The sequence below is a fragment of the Coregonus lavaretus genome (assembly GCF_964263955.1).
Source record: "Coregonus lavaretus genome assembly, chromosome: 34".
In the NCBI taxonomy this organism is placed as follows: domain Eukaryota; kingdom Metazoa; phylum Chordata; class Actinopteri; order Salmoniformes; family Salmonidae; genus Coregonus; species Coregonus lavaretus.
Genome location: NC_140021.1, coordinates 25,837,389 through 25,853,098, shown reverse-complemented (window position 1 = coordinate 25,853,098; position 15,710 = coordinate 25,837,389). Strand labels below are relative to the sequence as shown.

Sequence of the window (15,710 nt, the reverse complement as noted above, 5' to 3'; positions counted from 1 at the left end):
TGACGAACAGAATTCACTTTGGGACATGATCACATGTGAAGTGTATGAATTATATTGCAAAAAAAGTGTTATTATTGACAAATTCAACAACATCACATTTTGACATCACATTTTTCATAATAATGAAAAAAGAACGAAAAGAGTGAAAGAGATAGAGTTAACATCATGCTGTACCTTTCCAACATACTGGTTATCCAACCCTGTGTACTCCTCCAGCAGGAAGAACTGATTCCACATCCATCCTCGTTTGGAGCGTCTCAAAGGCACTCCGTTGGCATCCTGCCCCGTCAGCGTCAACCCCGCCCCCGCCGCCCCCCTCCGCCCCCCTGTAGTCCTCTTCAGGGCCCGCAGCCCGTCCCCATGGGAACACAGGTACGCCCAGAGGACCAGCAGGAGAAGGACAGTTCTGCCTCTCAACATGACTGCCAGGCCAGTAGTTACAAAGCTTCAGCAACAGCTTGATTGTAGTTTATGGTCTCTTCCCTCTGGGTGTTAGTGTGAAATGATCAGTGGTCTTTAGTCAGACGTTTAGTCATTGGGTCACTCCACCTGGTCTGGGTGTGGGTCTGCAGCAGCAGCATGGGCCGTCAGTCTGCCTTTAGGGCCCAGGTCCAGCCAGTATCTGAAACATAGAACACATAGTCAGGATGTTAGTACTGTGAGTACAGTTTACTACTATGATAATGTAGCATTCTGTAGCATCTCTCTTAGAAATTACACTTCCAATTGCCCCTTTAGTAATATCAGTCAATATAATGAGTCTAATTCTCCATTCACACGTTGACACAGCTATAAAGGGCATCATTGGAATCCTACACATCTATTATATACACTGAGTATACAAAACATTAAGGACACCTGTTCTTTCCATGACATAGAATGACCAGGTGAAAGCTATGATCCCTTATTGATGTCACTTGCTAAATCCACTTCAATCAGTGTAGATGAAGGGGAGGAGACAGGTTAAAGAAGGATTTTTAAGCCTTGAGACAATTGAGACATGGATTGTGTATGTGTGCCATTCAGAGGGTGAATGTGCAAAACAAAAAATCTAAGTGCCTTTGAACGGGGTATGGTAGTAGGTGACAGGCGCACCGGTTTGTGTCAGGAACTGCAACTCTGCTGGAGTTTTCACGCTCAACAGTTTCCTGTGTGTATCAAGAATGGTCCACCACCCAAAGGACATCCAGCCAACTTGACACAACTGTGGGAAGCATTGGAATCGACATGGGCCAGCATCCCTGTGGAACGCTTTCGACACCTTGTAGAGTTCATGACCCGACAAATTTAAGCTGTTCTGAGGACAAAAGTTGGGGGGGGGGGTGGGGGGTGCAATTCAATATTAGGAAGGTGTTCCTAATGTTTGGTATACTCAGTGTATGTTTACTGTGCATACTGCCACACATCATATCTCAATTAAGAAACTAAACTGAATCAACATTTAATAGACTGCCAGGTCTGCATGTTTAGCTTGTTGTATCTCTTTAAACAATCTATGTGGGAACACGTTGTTATCAGAGCCAGCAGGCTGTCAATGGAGATCCTGAGCAATGTCAACCTGAGTTTATTACTTTGAGATCAATGTAAAGATACTGTGTAAAAAGGCTGTTTGCAAACCACACAATGGGGGCCCTGTTATGAAAGCACAGATCACACAGTGCCACACACACACACACATACTCTCTCTCTCTCTCTCTCTTCTCTCTCTCTCTCTCTCTCTCTCTCTCTCTCTCTCACTCTCTCTCTCTGTCTCTCTCTCTCTACCCCCATCTCTCTCACCCTCACACAATCTCTCTCTCTCTCTCTCTCTCTCTCTCTCTCACACACACACTCTCTCTCTCTACCCCCATCTCTCTCACCCTCTCTCTCTCGTCTCTCTCTCTCTCTCTCTCTCTCTCTCTCTCTCTCTCTCTCTCTCTCTCTCTCTCCTCCTCTCTCTCTCCTCTCTCTCTCTCTCTCTCTCTCTCTCTCTCTCTCTCTCTCTGTCTCTCTCTCTCTCTCTCTCTCTCTCACACACACACACACACACACAAACACACTCTCTCTCTCTCTACCCCCTCTCTCTCTCACCCTCACACAATCTCTCTCTCTCTCTCTCTCTCTCTCTCTCTCTCTCTCTCTCTCTCTCACACACACACTCTCTCTCTCTCTACCCCCATCTCTCTCACCCTCTCTCTCTCTCTCTCTCTCTCTCTCTCTCTCTCTCTCTCTCTCTCTCTCTCTCTCTCTCTCTCACACACACACACACACACACACAAACACACTCTCTCTCTCTCTACCCCATCTCTCTCTCTCTCTCTCTCTCTCTCTCACACACACACACACACTCTCTCTCTCTCTCTCTCTACCCCATCTCATTCTCTCTCTCTCTCTCTCTCTCTCTCTCTCTGTGGCACTGCTGGGGTCCAGGCGCTGGGTTATCAGTGGGCACACTGGGAACTAGCAGCATCACTATCACTATCACTGTCACGGTTTCGGCCGAGACTGCTCCTCCTCCTGGTTCGGGCAGGCTTCGGCGTTCACCGTCCCCGGAGTACTAATGTTTCTGCATTTGATTGCTTTTGTCTGTCTGTATCACCTGTGTCCATTTGTGTCTTGATTACGTGTCCTATAAGTTCCTTGTTTTGTTCTAGTTATTTTGTGTGTTGTTGTTTCCTGCCACAGTATCGGAGCTACGTGTTTGCTCCCGTTTTGTTTTGTATCTTAGTGTTTACGAGTATGCGTAATTGTTCCCTCGCCTCGTTGTTTGTTTTTGAGGTCGGAGGTTTTTCTCTTACTTGTGACTATTAAAGTCTGTTGGACTTTACCTCTGTGTCCTGCGCCTGACTCCTCCACCACATCCACATCGGTATTGTGACAGAACAACACACCACCATGGAGTCAGCAGGAACAGCGGCGGCACCCGGATCCCTGGAAGACCGGATCAACTACCAGGACACCATGATCCGGCAACTCGGGGCCGCCATGGACGAGGTGTCCAACACGCTGCGCCAATTGGTGAATCGAGAGGTGCCCACGCCTTCTCACACCATCCCATCACCAACGGCCAGTCCTCCTCTCTCAGCACCGGAACCCAGTGGCATTCGGCTCTCGCTCCCGAGGGCATATGACGGTTCTGCAGCCGGGTGTCAGGGCTTCCTCCTGCAGGTGGAACTTTACCTTGCCACCATACACCCGGCGCCCTCGGGATACGAGAGCGTCTCCGCCCTCATCTCCTGTCTATCCGGCAAGGCGTTGGAGTGGGCCAACGCCGAATGGAGGGGAATAGACGCCGCAACCATCACCTACGCGGAGTTCTCCCGCTGCTTCAGGGCTGTCTTCGATCATCCACCTGAGGGGAAAGCGGCGGGAGAGCGTCTATTCCACCTCCGACAGGGGAAGAGGAGCGCACAGGAGTTCGCACTGGAGTTCCGGACACTAGCGGCGGATGCGGGGTGGAATGAGAGGGCCCTCATCGACCACTACCGGTGTAGCCTACGAGAGGACGTTCGTCGTGAGCTGGCCTGCAGGGACACCAACCTGTCGTTCGACCAGTTGGTGGACATCTCCATCGGTCTAGACACCCTGCTGGCTACCCGCGGACGTCCCGAGTGGGGGTCGTCCATTCCACCCTCCAGCACCTCCGAGCCGATTCCCATGGAGCTCGGGGGTGCTGGCGCTAGAGAGAGGAGGAGAGGGAACCCGAGGGAGGCCATCCCCTGCACCACCTGTGGTCGTGGAGGACACACCGCGGCCAGGTGCTGGGGAGGGTCTCCTGGGAGAGGTGACAACAGGCCACGCACTGGGGAGTCATTTCAGGTGAGTAGGCGCCCCACTTACCCAGAGCTTTCTGTTGGTCACATGAGTATTCCTGTGAGATTTCCACAGGTGGCACCTCATTCCCAGCATAAGGCGCTAGTCGATTCAGGCGCAGCTGGGAACTTTATTGATCGGGCATTTTGTTGTAGGTTAGGAATTCCCCTTCGGCCGGTAGAAGCTCCATTCCCTGTCCACGCATTAGACAGCCGGCCGTTGGGGTCGGGTCTGATCAGGGATGTCACAGCACCGCTGACGATGACGACGCAGGGGGGTCATGAGGAGATTATTCAGTTTTATCTGATTGACTCTCCTGCGTGCCCAGTGGTGTTGGGCCTTCCCTGGTTAAGCACTCATGATCCTACCATAGCGTGGCAACAGAGGGCTCTTATGGAGTGGTCTGCCCAGTGTGTAGGGAGATGTCTAGGTGTTTCCGTAGGGGCGACCTCGGTAGAGAGTCCGAACCAAGTGCCCGCACTGCGCATTCCCCCTGAGTATGAGGATTTAGCACTCGTGTTTAGCAAATCGAGGGCAACACGGCTACCTCCTCATAGACAAGGGGACTGTGCGATAAATCTCCAGACAGGAGCAGCTCTTCCCCGGAGTCATGTGTATCCCCTGTCTCAAGAGGAAACAGCGGCTATGGAGACTTACATAGCCGAGTCCTTGGCACAGGGATACATACGGTCCTCCACTTCCCCGGTCTCCTCGAGTTTCTTCTTTGTGAAGAAGAAGGACGGGGGATTGCGCCCGTGTATTGATTACCGTAGTCTCAATCAGATCAAAGTGAAATACAGTTACCCACTTCCACTGATTGCGACGATGATGGAGTCATTACGCGGAGCGCGGTTCTTCACAAAGTTGGATCTCAGGAGCGCGTACAATCTGGTGCGCATTAGGGAGGGGGATGAATGGAAAACAGCATTTAGCACCACCTCGGGTCATTACGAGTATCTCGTCATGCCATACGGGTTAATGAATGCTCCTTTAGTCTTCCAATCCTTTGTTGACGAGATTTTCCGGGACATGCATGGGCAGGGTGTAGTAGTGTACATCGACGACATCCTAGTGTATTCTTCTACACGAGCCGAGCATGTAGCCCAGGTGCGCCGAGTGTTGAGAAGACTGTTGGAGCATGACTTGTATGTCAAGGCAGAGAAATGCCTGTTCTTCCAGGAGTCCGTCTCCTTTTTGGGTTATCGGTTGTCCGCGTCTGGCGTGGAGATAGAGGTAGACCGGGTATCGGCCGTGCGTCATTGGCAAACTCCAACCACTGTAAAAGAGGTGCAGCAGTTCTTGGGTTTTGCTAATTACTACCGGAGGTTTATTCGGGGTTTTGGACAGGTTGCAGCTCCCATTACGTCCCTGCTAAAGGGGGGTCCGGTTCGTTTGCAGTGGTCGGCTGAGGCGGACAGGGCATTTGTCAAACTAAAGAACCTGTTCACCTCGGCTCCTGTGCTGGCGCATCCGGATCCCTCTTTACCATTCCAAGTAGAGGTAGACGCGTCCGAGACCGGTATTGGGGCAGTTCTATCACAACGGTCCGGCACGCCACCTAAACTCCGCCCCTGTGCGTTCTACTCCAAGAAGCTCAGCTCGGCGGAGCGTAACTATGATGTTGGGGACAGGGAGCTGTTAGCCGTAGTCCAGGCCCTAAAGGTGTGGAGGCATTGGCTTGAGGGGGCTCAACACCCTTTCCTCATTCTGACTGATCACCGTAACCTGGAGTACATCCGGGCAGCTAGGAGATTGAACCCTCGTCAGGCTAGGTGGAACATGTTCCTAACCCGGTTCGTTTTTAAGATCACATACATCCCTGGGTCCCAGAATGGTAAGGCAGATGCCCTGTCCCGGCGGTATGACACAGAGGAGAGGTCCAACGAGCCTACTTCCATACTGCCGGAGTCTTGTTTGGTGGCTCCGGTGGTATGGGAGGTCGATGCGGAAATCGAGCGGGCACTGCGTACCGACCCTACTCCCCCCGAGTGTCCTGTGGGGCGGACGTACGTTCCGCTCGAGATTCATGATCGACTTATTTATTGGGCTCATACATCACCCTCCTCTGGACATCCAGGTATTGGCCGGACCATGCACTGTCTTAGCATGAAATACTGGTGGCCAACGTTAGCTAGGGATGTGAGGGTTTATGTCTCCTCCTGCTCGGTGTGTGCCCAGTGTAAGGCGCCTAGACATTTGCCCAGGGGTAAGCTACGTCCCCTGCCCGTTCCACAACGACCATGGTCCCACCTATCGGTGGATTTCGTAACCGACCTTCCCCCCTCCCAGGGGAATACCACCATTTTGGTCGTTGTGGATCGGTTTTCCAAGGCCTGTCGTCTCCTTCCCATGCCGGGTCTCCCTACTGCCCTACAAACCGCTGAGGCCCTATTTACCCATGTTTTCCGGCACTATGGGGTCCCCGAGGATATAGTGTCTGACCGAGGTCCCCAGTCCAGAGTTTGGGGGGGCGTTCATGGAACGGTTGGGGGTCTCGGTAAGCCTTACCTCGGGGTACCACCCAGAGAGCAATGGGCAGGTGGAACGTGTCAACCAGGATGTGGGTAGGTTTTTGAGGTCCTATTGCCGGGACCGGCCGGAGGAGAGGTCTAGGTTCATCCCCTGGGCAGAGATGGCCCAGAACTCTCTCCGCCACTCCTCCACCAATTTAACACCTTTCCAGTGTGTTTTAGGTTATCAGCCGGTCCTGGCACCATGGCACGAGAGCCAGATCGAGGCCCCTGCAGTGGACGAGTGGATTCGGCGCTCGGAGGAGACGTGGGACGCTGCCCATGTCCATCTGCAGCGTGCCATCCGTCAACAAAAGGCGAGCGCCGACCGCCACCGCAGTGAGGGACCGGTGTACGCACCGGGAGATCGACTCTGGCTCTCGACTCGAAACCTGCCCCTCCGCCTGCCCTGCCGGAAGCTGGGTCGGCGGTTTGTGGGGCCCTTCAAAGTCCTGAGAAGATTGAACGAGGTGTGTTACAGGTTACAACTGCCTATAGAGTATAAAAATATTAACCCCTCGTTCCATGTGTCTCTTCTCAGGCCGGTGGTAGCTGGCCCACTCCAAGAAGATGAGATAGGAGAGACCCCTCCGCCCCCTTTGGACATCGAGGGGGCCCCGGCGTACAGGGTCCGGACCATCTTGGACTCGAGGCGCCGGATGAGTGGTCTCCAGTATCTCGTGGAGTGGGAGGGGTACGGTCCGGAGGAACGGTGCTGGGTGCCCAGGAGGGACATACTCGATCCATCCAGTCCTCACCATGGGCATCCCACGCGCCCGGGTCCGCGTCCTCCTGGCCGTCCCCGAGGCCGGGGTCGGCGCACGGCTGGAGCCGCGCGTCAAGGGGGGGGTACTGTCACGGTTTCGGCCAAGACTGCTCCTCCTCCTGGTTCGGGCAGGCTTCGGCGTTCGCCGTCCCCGGAGTACTAGCTGCCACCGCTCTATGTTTCTGCATTTGATTGCTTTTGTCTGTCTGTATCACCTGTGTCCATTTGTGTCTTGATTACGTGTCCTATAAGTTCCTTGTTTTGTTCTAGTTATTTTGTGTGTTGTTGTTTCCTGCCACAGTATCGGAGCTACGTGTTTGCTCCCGTTTTGTTTTGTATCTTAGTGTTTACGCGTATGCGTAATTGTTCCCTCGCCTCGTTGTTTGTTTTTGAGGTCGGAGGTTTTTCTCTTACTTGTGACTATTAAAGTCTGTTGGACTTTACCTCTGTGTCCTGCGCCTGACTCCTCCACCACATCCACATCGGTATTGTGACAATCACATACAGATGTTTGTCCCAAATGGCACCTTATTCTCTTTATAGTGCACTACTTTTGACCAGGACCCATAATATTACTGGTCAAAAGTAGTGCACTATATAGGGAATAGGGTGCCATTTGGGACACACTACACAGATAGAGAGATGCAGACCGCTATACGGCAGCTCTGCTTTTCATAGGACGAAAAGGAAAAAGTATTTGGACCTGCATGCAGAAAGTGGAGGGAGATTGAGCTAGAAAGAGAGAAGGAAAGACAGACCAGTCGAGACACATTGAGAGGGAGGGAGGGAGGGAGGGACGAGCTGAGATTGAGATGAAGGGAGAGGAAGGGTCAGGGTAGGGTGGGCCGAGAGAGAGATGGAGGGCGAGATGGAGAAAGAGGATGGAGAGAGAGAGGGAGGGTCAGACTAGGCAGAGAGAGAGAGAGAGGATAGAGAGAAAGGGAGAGATGGAGGGAGTGAAGGAAAGGTAGAAATATCCTGTCAGAGCAGCGTCAGCAGGACAGTCAGGAGAGGAGCTGTGTGGGTTTGTGTTTGTGTGTGAGCATATGAGCGTGTGTGTGTGTGTGTGTGTGTGTGTGTCTAGCCCATCCATTAACCTACCTGTCTTCTCTCTCTCCTTCTAGCCATTCAAGCCAAGGCCTCCCTCCCTGCTTTCAAGCCTCCTTTCCCCTTATAAGGCAAAACTTAAATGGTAAGAGTTGATGGGTTAGGTACCTGTTTCTCTTTTCCCCCATGCCTTGAAGTTTATTATTATTATGCCAAAGCTCCTCTCCTCTAATTTGCCTGCTGTATGCGCGTCAGCTGATATTCATTATCGTGAGGATTTTCGGACGCTTGCGATGCGGGAGTCACTTTGCTGTCCTTTGCCTGCCTCAGCAGGGGAATAAGAACCCATTGGTCACAACAGACTCTCTCTGGGCCAACAGCGCAGGTGAGATTGACGTTCTGTCATCCGTTTAATAATGTCCAGGGCGGGAATATAGGACACATCCCAAATGGAACCCTATTTCCTATATGGTGCACTACTTTTGACCATGGCCCATAGTCAAGCAATAGGGCTCTGGTCAAAAGTAGTGCACTATGTAGGAAATAGGGTGCCATTTGGGACAGATCGATTTTGTACCCGAACCCATAGCCCACTCACAATCTCTCTCTAAGTAACTCTCACGTGGAAAGCTCTGGTTCAAATCTAAATGTTGCTATGAGTGTGTTCTCTTTCCCTCCTTCTCTTTCCCTCCTTCTCTTTCCCTCCTTCTCTTTCCCAAGTCCCCACACACTTGACTTTATGAATTTCCTTAATTGACGATGGTGAGGGAGGATGGGGGACTGGGAGCTATTGATTTGCTGTAGGACTCAGCAGTGTAGTTGGAAATACAATGTGGTCCAGTCTTCAGCTCCTCAACACGAACGCACGCACGCTCACACACACACAAACAGACACACACACACATACACACACACACACACACACACATACATACACACACATACACACACACTGTTCTGCTCTGGTGGGAGGCAGACAGTCTGTCCTTTCAATAGATTTCTTCATAATGTCACCATGGAAGGCTGGAAGCCTGACTAACTGTATAGAAAGGCCCTGCCTGCTGTCCCAAATGGTATCCTATTCCCTATGTAGTGCACTACTTTTAACTGAGATGATACAAAAGTAGTATGTTGTAGGAAATAGTGTGCCATTTGAGACACTGCCCCAGCTCTCTGACCCCATAATTCTCCAGACAACAGTGGACCAGTAGCAGGTCAGTTACATCCAGAGCTTAGTTTTCTCTACTTCTGTGTGCGCCTGTCCCTGTGCCTCTGCCCGTGCCCGTGCCCGTGCCTGTGCCCGTGCCCGTGCTTGTGCGTGTTTGTGTGTGTGTTGAGTATTTCTCCACCCTTTTCTTGGTTCCCAGCCCCAGTGAGTGTCAGCATCATAATGAACCTGTGTAATGGAACATGACACCACAATTATATCCTCCCTGTTAAGAGAATGTGTTTACAACAACCCCAACACTGCTTGATTTTCTCCCTCCCCCTTTTACTCCCTCTCTCTCCTTGCATCCAGTTCTGTGCCATTTAATTGCAACTGTTTGAAAAAAAAGATTGCTTGAAATTGCCTGTCACAGATTGTCTGGAGTCACTACATACGGCAATAATACTTGTGCATTGTGTTCCATGCAGGGTGAGCAAGATGAATGTGTCTGCTGGCAATTCGGATGAGTCTACGCTCATACAATTGCATGAAATATCATTTCAACTCATAACAATTAGCTATTAAGTATATATTGCTCTTATCGAACACAGGGACACAGAGATAGAGATGGGGACATATTGGATGGAGCAGAATAATAGCTTTTCCAGTGTGTATGTGCAACCACACCAAATACCTTTGGTGGCATTTCATGCATACAGTCTGGAGCCAGGCAGAACAGAACTGACCTACGAGCAGCAGTCCTACTCATCCTCCTCTTGTTCCTCACACACTCTATCTTACTCTCTCTCTCTCTCTCTCTCTCTCTCTCTCTCTCTCTCTCGCGCGCGCTCTAGCTCTTCCCTCCCTCTTCTTCCTCACTCTTTCACTCTCTGTTTCCCTCTCTCTCGTTCCCTCTCTCTCCTTCCTTCCTCTCTCTCGCCTTCCTTCCTCCCTCTCCCTCCCTCTCTCTTATTTCTCTCTCTCACTCTCTCCCTTTGTCTTTTATTCTCCTAATGAGAGAGGATGAGCGACACTGCGAGGCAGCACCCTATCGCGCCCGTTGAGCCACGGCAACCCAGAAAGAGCCCCCGGGGGGGCAATTAAAAGTGAAAGAGGAGAATGTCAGCCAGGGGTGAGCAAGGGTGGGGTGGGGGGGGGGGGGGTGTAGTTGGGGGGTAGAGGGGGGTTGGCAGGTACATAGCCCTGTTACAAACCACAGAGGAGGTCGTAAAAGGCTGCTAATGTGTGACACTGTCAGCGACAGGTTGTTTCACAGTTTCCGTTCCCTTTGCCTTGACTCATCGTAGACTCCCTCCGACTTCACTTTATTAAGAGGACACGAGTCATGTCCTAAATGGCACACTCTTCCCTATGTAGTGCACTAATTTTCACCAGGTCCCTGGTTAAAAGTAGTGCACAACATAAGGAATAGGGTGCCATTTGGGATGCATACACGGACAAAGACAGAGTTACTCTTCTTGGCTAAATTTATCACTAAATCCCACTTGGTGCATTGGGAATAGAGCAGCTGACCCAAATACAACGCTTTGCTTTTTTAGTGTCTTTCTTTCAGTTATTGTTCATTTGTGGGTTGAGAGTTTACTAATCAGTTAGCTGTCGGTGGGAGCATGCGAACCAAACAGATGGGATACTGGGGCAGGGTTAAGTTTCCTTGTCCTCGGATCACAAGGATGTAAAGTAAGTGACCTAGTCCGAGTCAGAACGGCCCATAGGGCAAGAGCCTATCTCCTGTTTCTGTAGTGTGAGCCAGCTTGATGTACAAGTACACCCTTTGGACAGGATGCTAGTTACTAAGGTTTTTAGTAATGAGCCAAACCATTGGGCAGTTAGTGTTTGGCTGGCTGGCCTTCTTTTGCCAATCTCCTCATCTCCTCTCAGCAGAATAGCCTTAGGACTTTCTAGATTCACATTCTGAAACCTGTCAATATATACTGATCTTTGGTTTCACTGGGGGTGTATGTCTAGACGCAGTTGTGTCTTAAAAAGTATTTTCATGTCGCCTTACTTTAATAATGACTCTGACTCTGAGACTGAGGCGAGGACACTAACTACTGAAAGAGGATTCAGCAGAGAAACTGGAGGATGTTGAGAAGTATGTGGCAGCATGTAGTAAACTGAGTAATTCACCTTTACAGAGCAGTAGTGTGTGAGAGGCCTATGTTCACCCATGTACACCCTTTCTCTCGACAGAAAGTCTGAGACATTCAAGGTTCCTCCTCTTGTTTGTACTCATTGTTGGCTTTGCTCAGGCTGTTTGGGGGTAATTAGTAGGACCTGCTTATTCTCTTAGGGTCCCCTTAAGGCTGAACCATAATCACACCTTAGTCACATCTCCTAACTGTACTCAGGGGAGGAGAAACAACCCTCGGCTCTATCTGAACCAGGTTAGTACAGACTGTTACATCCCCGTTTAAAGGGAGTGGGTTCAAGCTCAGGATCATGACAGTATGCAGAAGTGCATCTGGATTATGATGGTTTATTGTAATGGTTTGCTAACATCTCTCCATCTGCGCCCGCTCTCAGAGTAGCAGAGGTAATACCCAGGCCATCAACCAATGAGTGCCTATCAATTAAGAAGGTTAAAACCAATAAGGAGGATGCATACTTCGATCATCCCCTGAACAAGTGCGCATAATCATGCCCTGAATCAGTGTGCATAATAACACTGAGGTATATTCTCATACACAAGACAAACAAATGAGCCTGTACCATCTTTGTCAGGGGACGGAGCTGTGTTAGTCTGTCGCATATCTGTCAGAGGGCGGGGATTTATTAGCCCGAACCATCTCTGTCAATGTTCCGGGGGTGTTCCCTCAGCATTACATCCACATGTAACGCTCCAGAGCTCATTGCAAACACATTACATTGCCTGGCTGCCCAAATGCTTACCAAATAAATCATAAGTTCTGGGCCAAGTCAATGAGACCGGTCCATTTCTCTGAGTGCATCCCAAATGGCACCCTATTCTCTATGTAGTGCACTACTTTTGACCAGAGCCCTATGTTCTTTGATCCCAAGTCCATTTATTCTCTCTAGTCTAGTGGATGGCTCGGTGATGTTACTATTTACTGTCCTGGAGTGACATGGTGGTTAGGGAAAAGGCTCCTCTCTCTCTCTCTCTCTCTCTCTCTCTCTCTCTCTCTCTCTCTCTCTCTCTCTCTCTCTCTCTCTCTCTCTCTCTCTCTCTCTCTCTCTCTCTCTCTCTCTCTCTCTCTCTCTCTCTCTCTCTCTCTCTCTCTCTCTCTCTCTCACACACAAACAAACACACTCTCTCTCTCTCTACCCCATCTCATTCTCTCTCTCTCTCTCTCTCTCTCTCTCTCTCTCTCTCTCTCTCTCTCTCTCTCTCTCTCTCTCTCTCTCTCTCTCTCTCTCTCTCTCTCTCACACACACACACACACACACACACACACACACACAAACAAACACACTCTCTCTCTCTCTACCCCATCTCATTCTCTCTCTCTCTCTCTCTCTCTCTCTCTCTCTCTCTCTCTCTCTCTCTCTCTTCTCTGTAAGTCATTATTTCCTAGTTTGTTTGTTGTCTCCCTAGCTAGCAGGCTCTGAGGAGCTGGAGTCCTCACAGTGACTGAGGGCTAATAGATAGCTGGCGGTTTGATTCCCCTCAATGAGGCACCACCAGTCATGGAGCTCCTCCTAGATTAATGACATCTAGGACCCTGGTGGCAGACAGATGGGTCTGCTTTGTTGCAATTGGGGTCTTATTTGCAACAGAAGCTTACAAATAATAGTTAAAAGAAGGGGGTAGCCTAAAAAGATGAGTATTCAGCTCGGTCTGTATGTGACACCTATGGGACACACTGGTGGTTTTGTGGTTTCTCTATACAGTGTTAGATCAGAGCTCTATGGGCTGTGTCAGAGTCAGTACAGACCAGTCCTGGGGTCAGATAGTATTAGTTTTTTTTATTTCAAATCAAACCCAGCTGAAGTTTTTGAATGAGAACAAATACTACTTGAACTGGAAGTCTGGTGTCAGTGTGGTCTGGGCTGTCTGTCTACTGAGGACCAGTGTTTAAGTTTGTCCCAAATGACACCCTATTCCCTATATAGTGCACTACATTTTACCAGGGCCAATATGACTCCAGTTAAAAGTAGTGCACTATGGGGAATAGGGTGCCATTTAGGACGCAGCCTTTGAGTCGTTTATAACAGAGAAGGAGGAGAGATCTCAGCGGGGGTTCCCCTGGTTCCCCTGCCTTTCTCATTTCCTGTCTCGCCCATTGTGCCACGGTATGGAAGCCTCTATTCCTATGCAAATGGTCCAGGTGTGTGTGCATGTGTGTTAGTGTGTGTGTGTTCCAAGTGTATGTGCCTGCCAAGTGTTGAAAGCCTATTTTCTCAACAGTTAACCCAATACACAGTCCACAGGAAAAATAAAAGCCCCCAAATATATCAATACAGAAATAAACACACTCAAATGTAATTAAAAATGTGTTTTTATTATCCATTATTCATTGTTTGGTTGTTCTGATTTAATAATGTACCTGGAGATTAGATCGACTGCTACCAAATCGTTACTTTTTCAAATGAATGGTGCAATTTTGAGGCGGACACATTGATTCAGCAACACAAAGGTCAAGCTGCGTGCTATGAATTGAAAATCAGAGCAGCTGTTGCATTCCCACCTTTAGTTTGTTTCATTTCCCTCTATCCCTCTTTCTAGCATGGTGGTAATTACAAACATTACAAATCTAAAGTAGTATGACTCTAACAAAATAATCTGCGTGGAGGAGAAAATATGTTTCTTATTCTTCCTTGATGGAGAAAAATAATGTATTTTCCTGTAAGCTCACAGTAAACCAGCACATTTTACATTATGGATGGTTCAATCACCCATGCAGTCTACATGCAGAGGGTTGACTCATACTTGCACTTTGTAAAGGCGTTTTGTATACACCTAGGCTTTGGACTTCTTTTTCAATTAGACATATACAGTGGGGGAAAAACGTATTAAGTCAGCCAGCAATTGTGCAAGTTCACCCACTTAAAAAGATGAGAGAGGCCTGTAATGTTCATCATAGGTACACGTCAACTATAACAGACAAATTGAGAAAAAAAATTCCAAAAAATCACATTGTAGGATTTTTAATGAATTTATTTGCAAATTAAGGTGGAAAATAAGTATTTGGTCACTTACAAACAAGCAAGATTTCTGGCTCTCACAGAACTGTAACTTCTTCTTTAAGAGGATCCTCTGTCCTCCACTTGTTACCTGTATTAATGGCACCTGTTTGAACTTGTTATCAGTATAAAAGACACCTGTCCACAACCTCAAACAGTCACACTCCAAACTCCACTATGGCCAAGACCAAAGAGCTGTCAAAGGACACCAGAAACAAAATTGTAGACCTGCACCAGGCTGGGAAGACTGAATCTGCAATAGGTAAGCAGCTTGGTTTGAAGAAATCAACTGTGGGAGCAATTATTAGGAAATGGAAGTCATACTGATAATCTCCCTCGATCTGGGGCTCCACGCAAGATCTCACCCTGTGGGGTCAAAATGATCACAAGAACGGTGAGCAAAAATCCCAGAACCACACGGGGGGACCTAGTGAATGACCTGCAGAGAGCTGGGACCAAAGTAACAAAGCCTACCATCAGTAACACACTACGCCGCCAGGGACTCAAATCCTGCAGTGCAAGACGTGTCCCCCTGCTTAAGCCAGTACATGTCCAGGCCCGTCTGAAGTTTGCTAGAGTGCATTTGGATGATCCAGAAGAGGATTGGGAGGATGTCATAAAGAATGTCATGGTAAAAACTCAACTCGTCGTGTTTGGAGGACAAAGAATGCTGAGTTGCATCCAAACAACACCATACCTACTGTGAAGCATGGGGGTGGAAACATCATGCTTTGGGGCTGTTTTTCTGCAAAGGGACCAGGACGACTGATCCGTGTAAAGGAAAGAATGAATGGGGCCATGTATCGTGAGATTTTGAGTGAAAACCTCCTTCCATCAGCAAGGGCATTGAAGATGAAACGTGGCTGGGGTTTCAGCATGACAATGATCCCAAAAACACCGCCCAGGCAACGAAGGAGTGGCTTCGTAAGAAGCATTTCAAGGTCCTGGAGTGGCCTAGCCAGTCTCCAGATCTCAACCCCATAGTAAATCTTTGGAGGGAGTTGAAAGTCCGTGTTGCCCAGCGACAGTCCCAAAACATCACTGCTCTAGAGGAGATCTGCATGGAGGAATGGGCCAAAATACCAGCAACAGTGTGTGAAAACCTTGTGAAGACTTACAGAAAACTTTTGCCCTGTGTCATTGCCAACAAAGGGTATATAACAAAGTATTGAGAAACTTTTGTTATTGACCAAATACTTATTTTCCACCATAATTTGCAAATAAATTCATTAAAAATCCTACAATGTGATTTTCTGGATTTTTTTTTCTCATTTTCTCTGTCATA

General features: G+C 49.0%; 1 protein-coding gene across 1 annotated transcript in view; it reads right to left on the bottom strand.

Moving 5' to 3' along the window:
• Window positions 1–420, bottom strand: part of LOC311109396 (cadherin-6-like) — a gene marked incomplete at its 5' end in the record, with an annotated part of 50,650 nt that extends 50,230 nt beyond the window's left edge. The window contains one exon of the mRNA XM_084152255.1: window positions 175–420. Coding sequence (XP_084008381.1) covers window positions 175–420 — 246 coding nt within the window. The remainder of the gene's footprint in view (window positions 1–174) is intronic.
• Window positions 421–15,710: the final 15,290 nt, after the last annotated feature.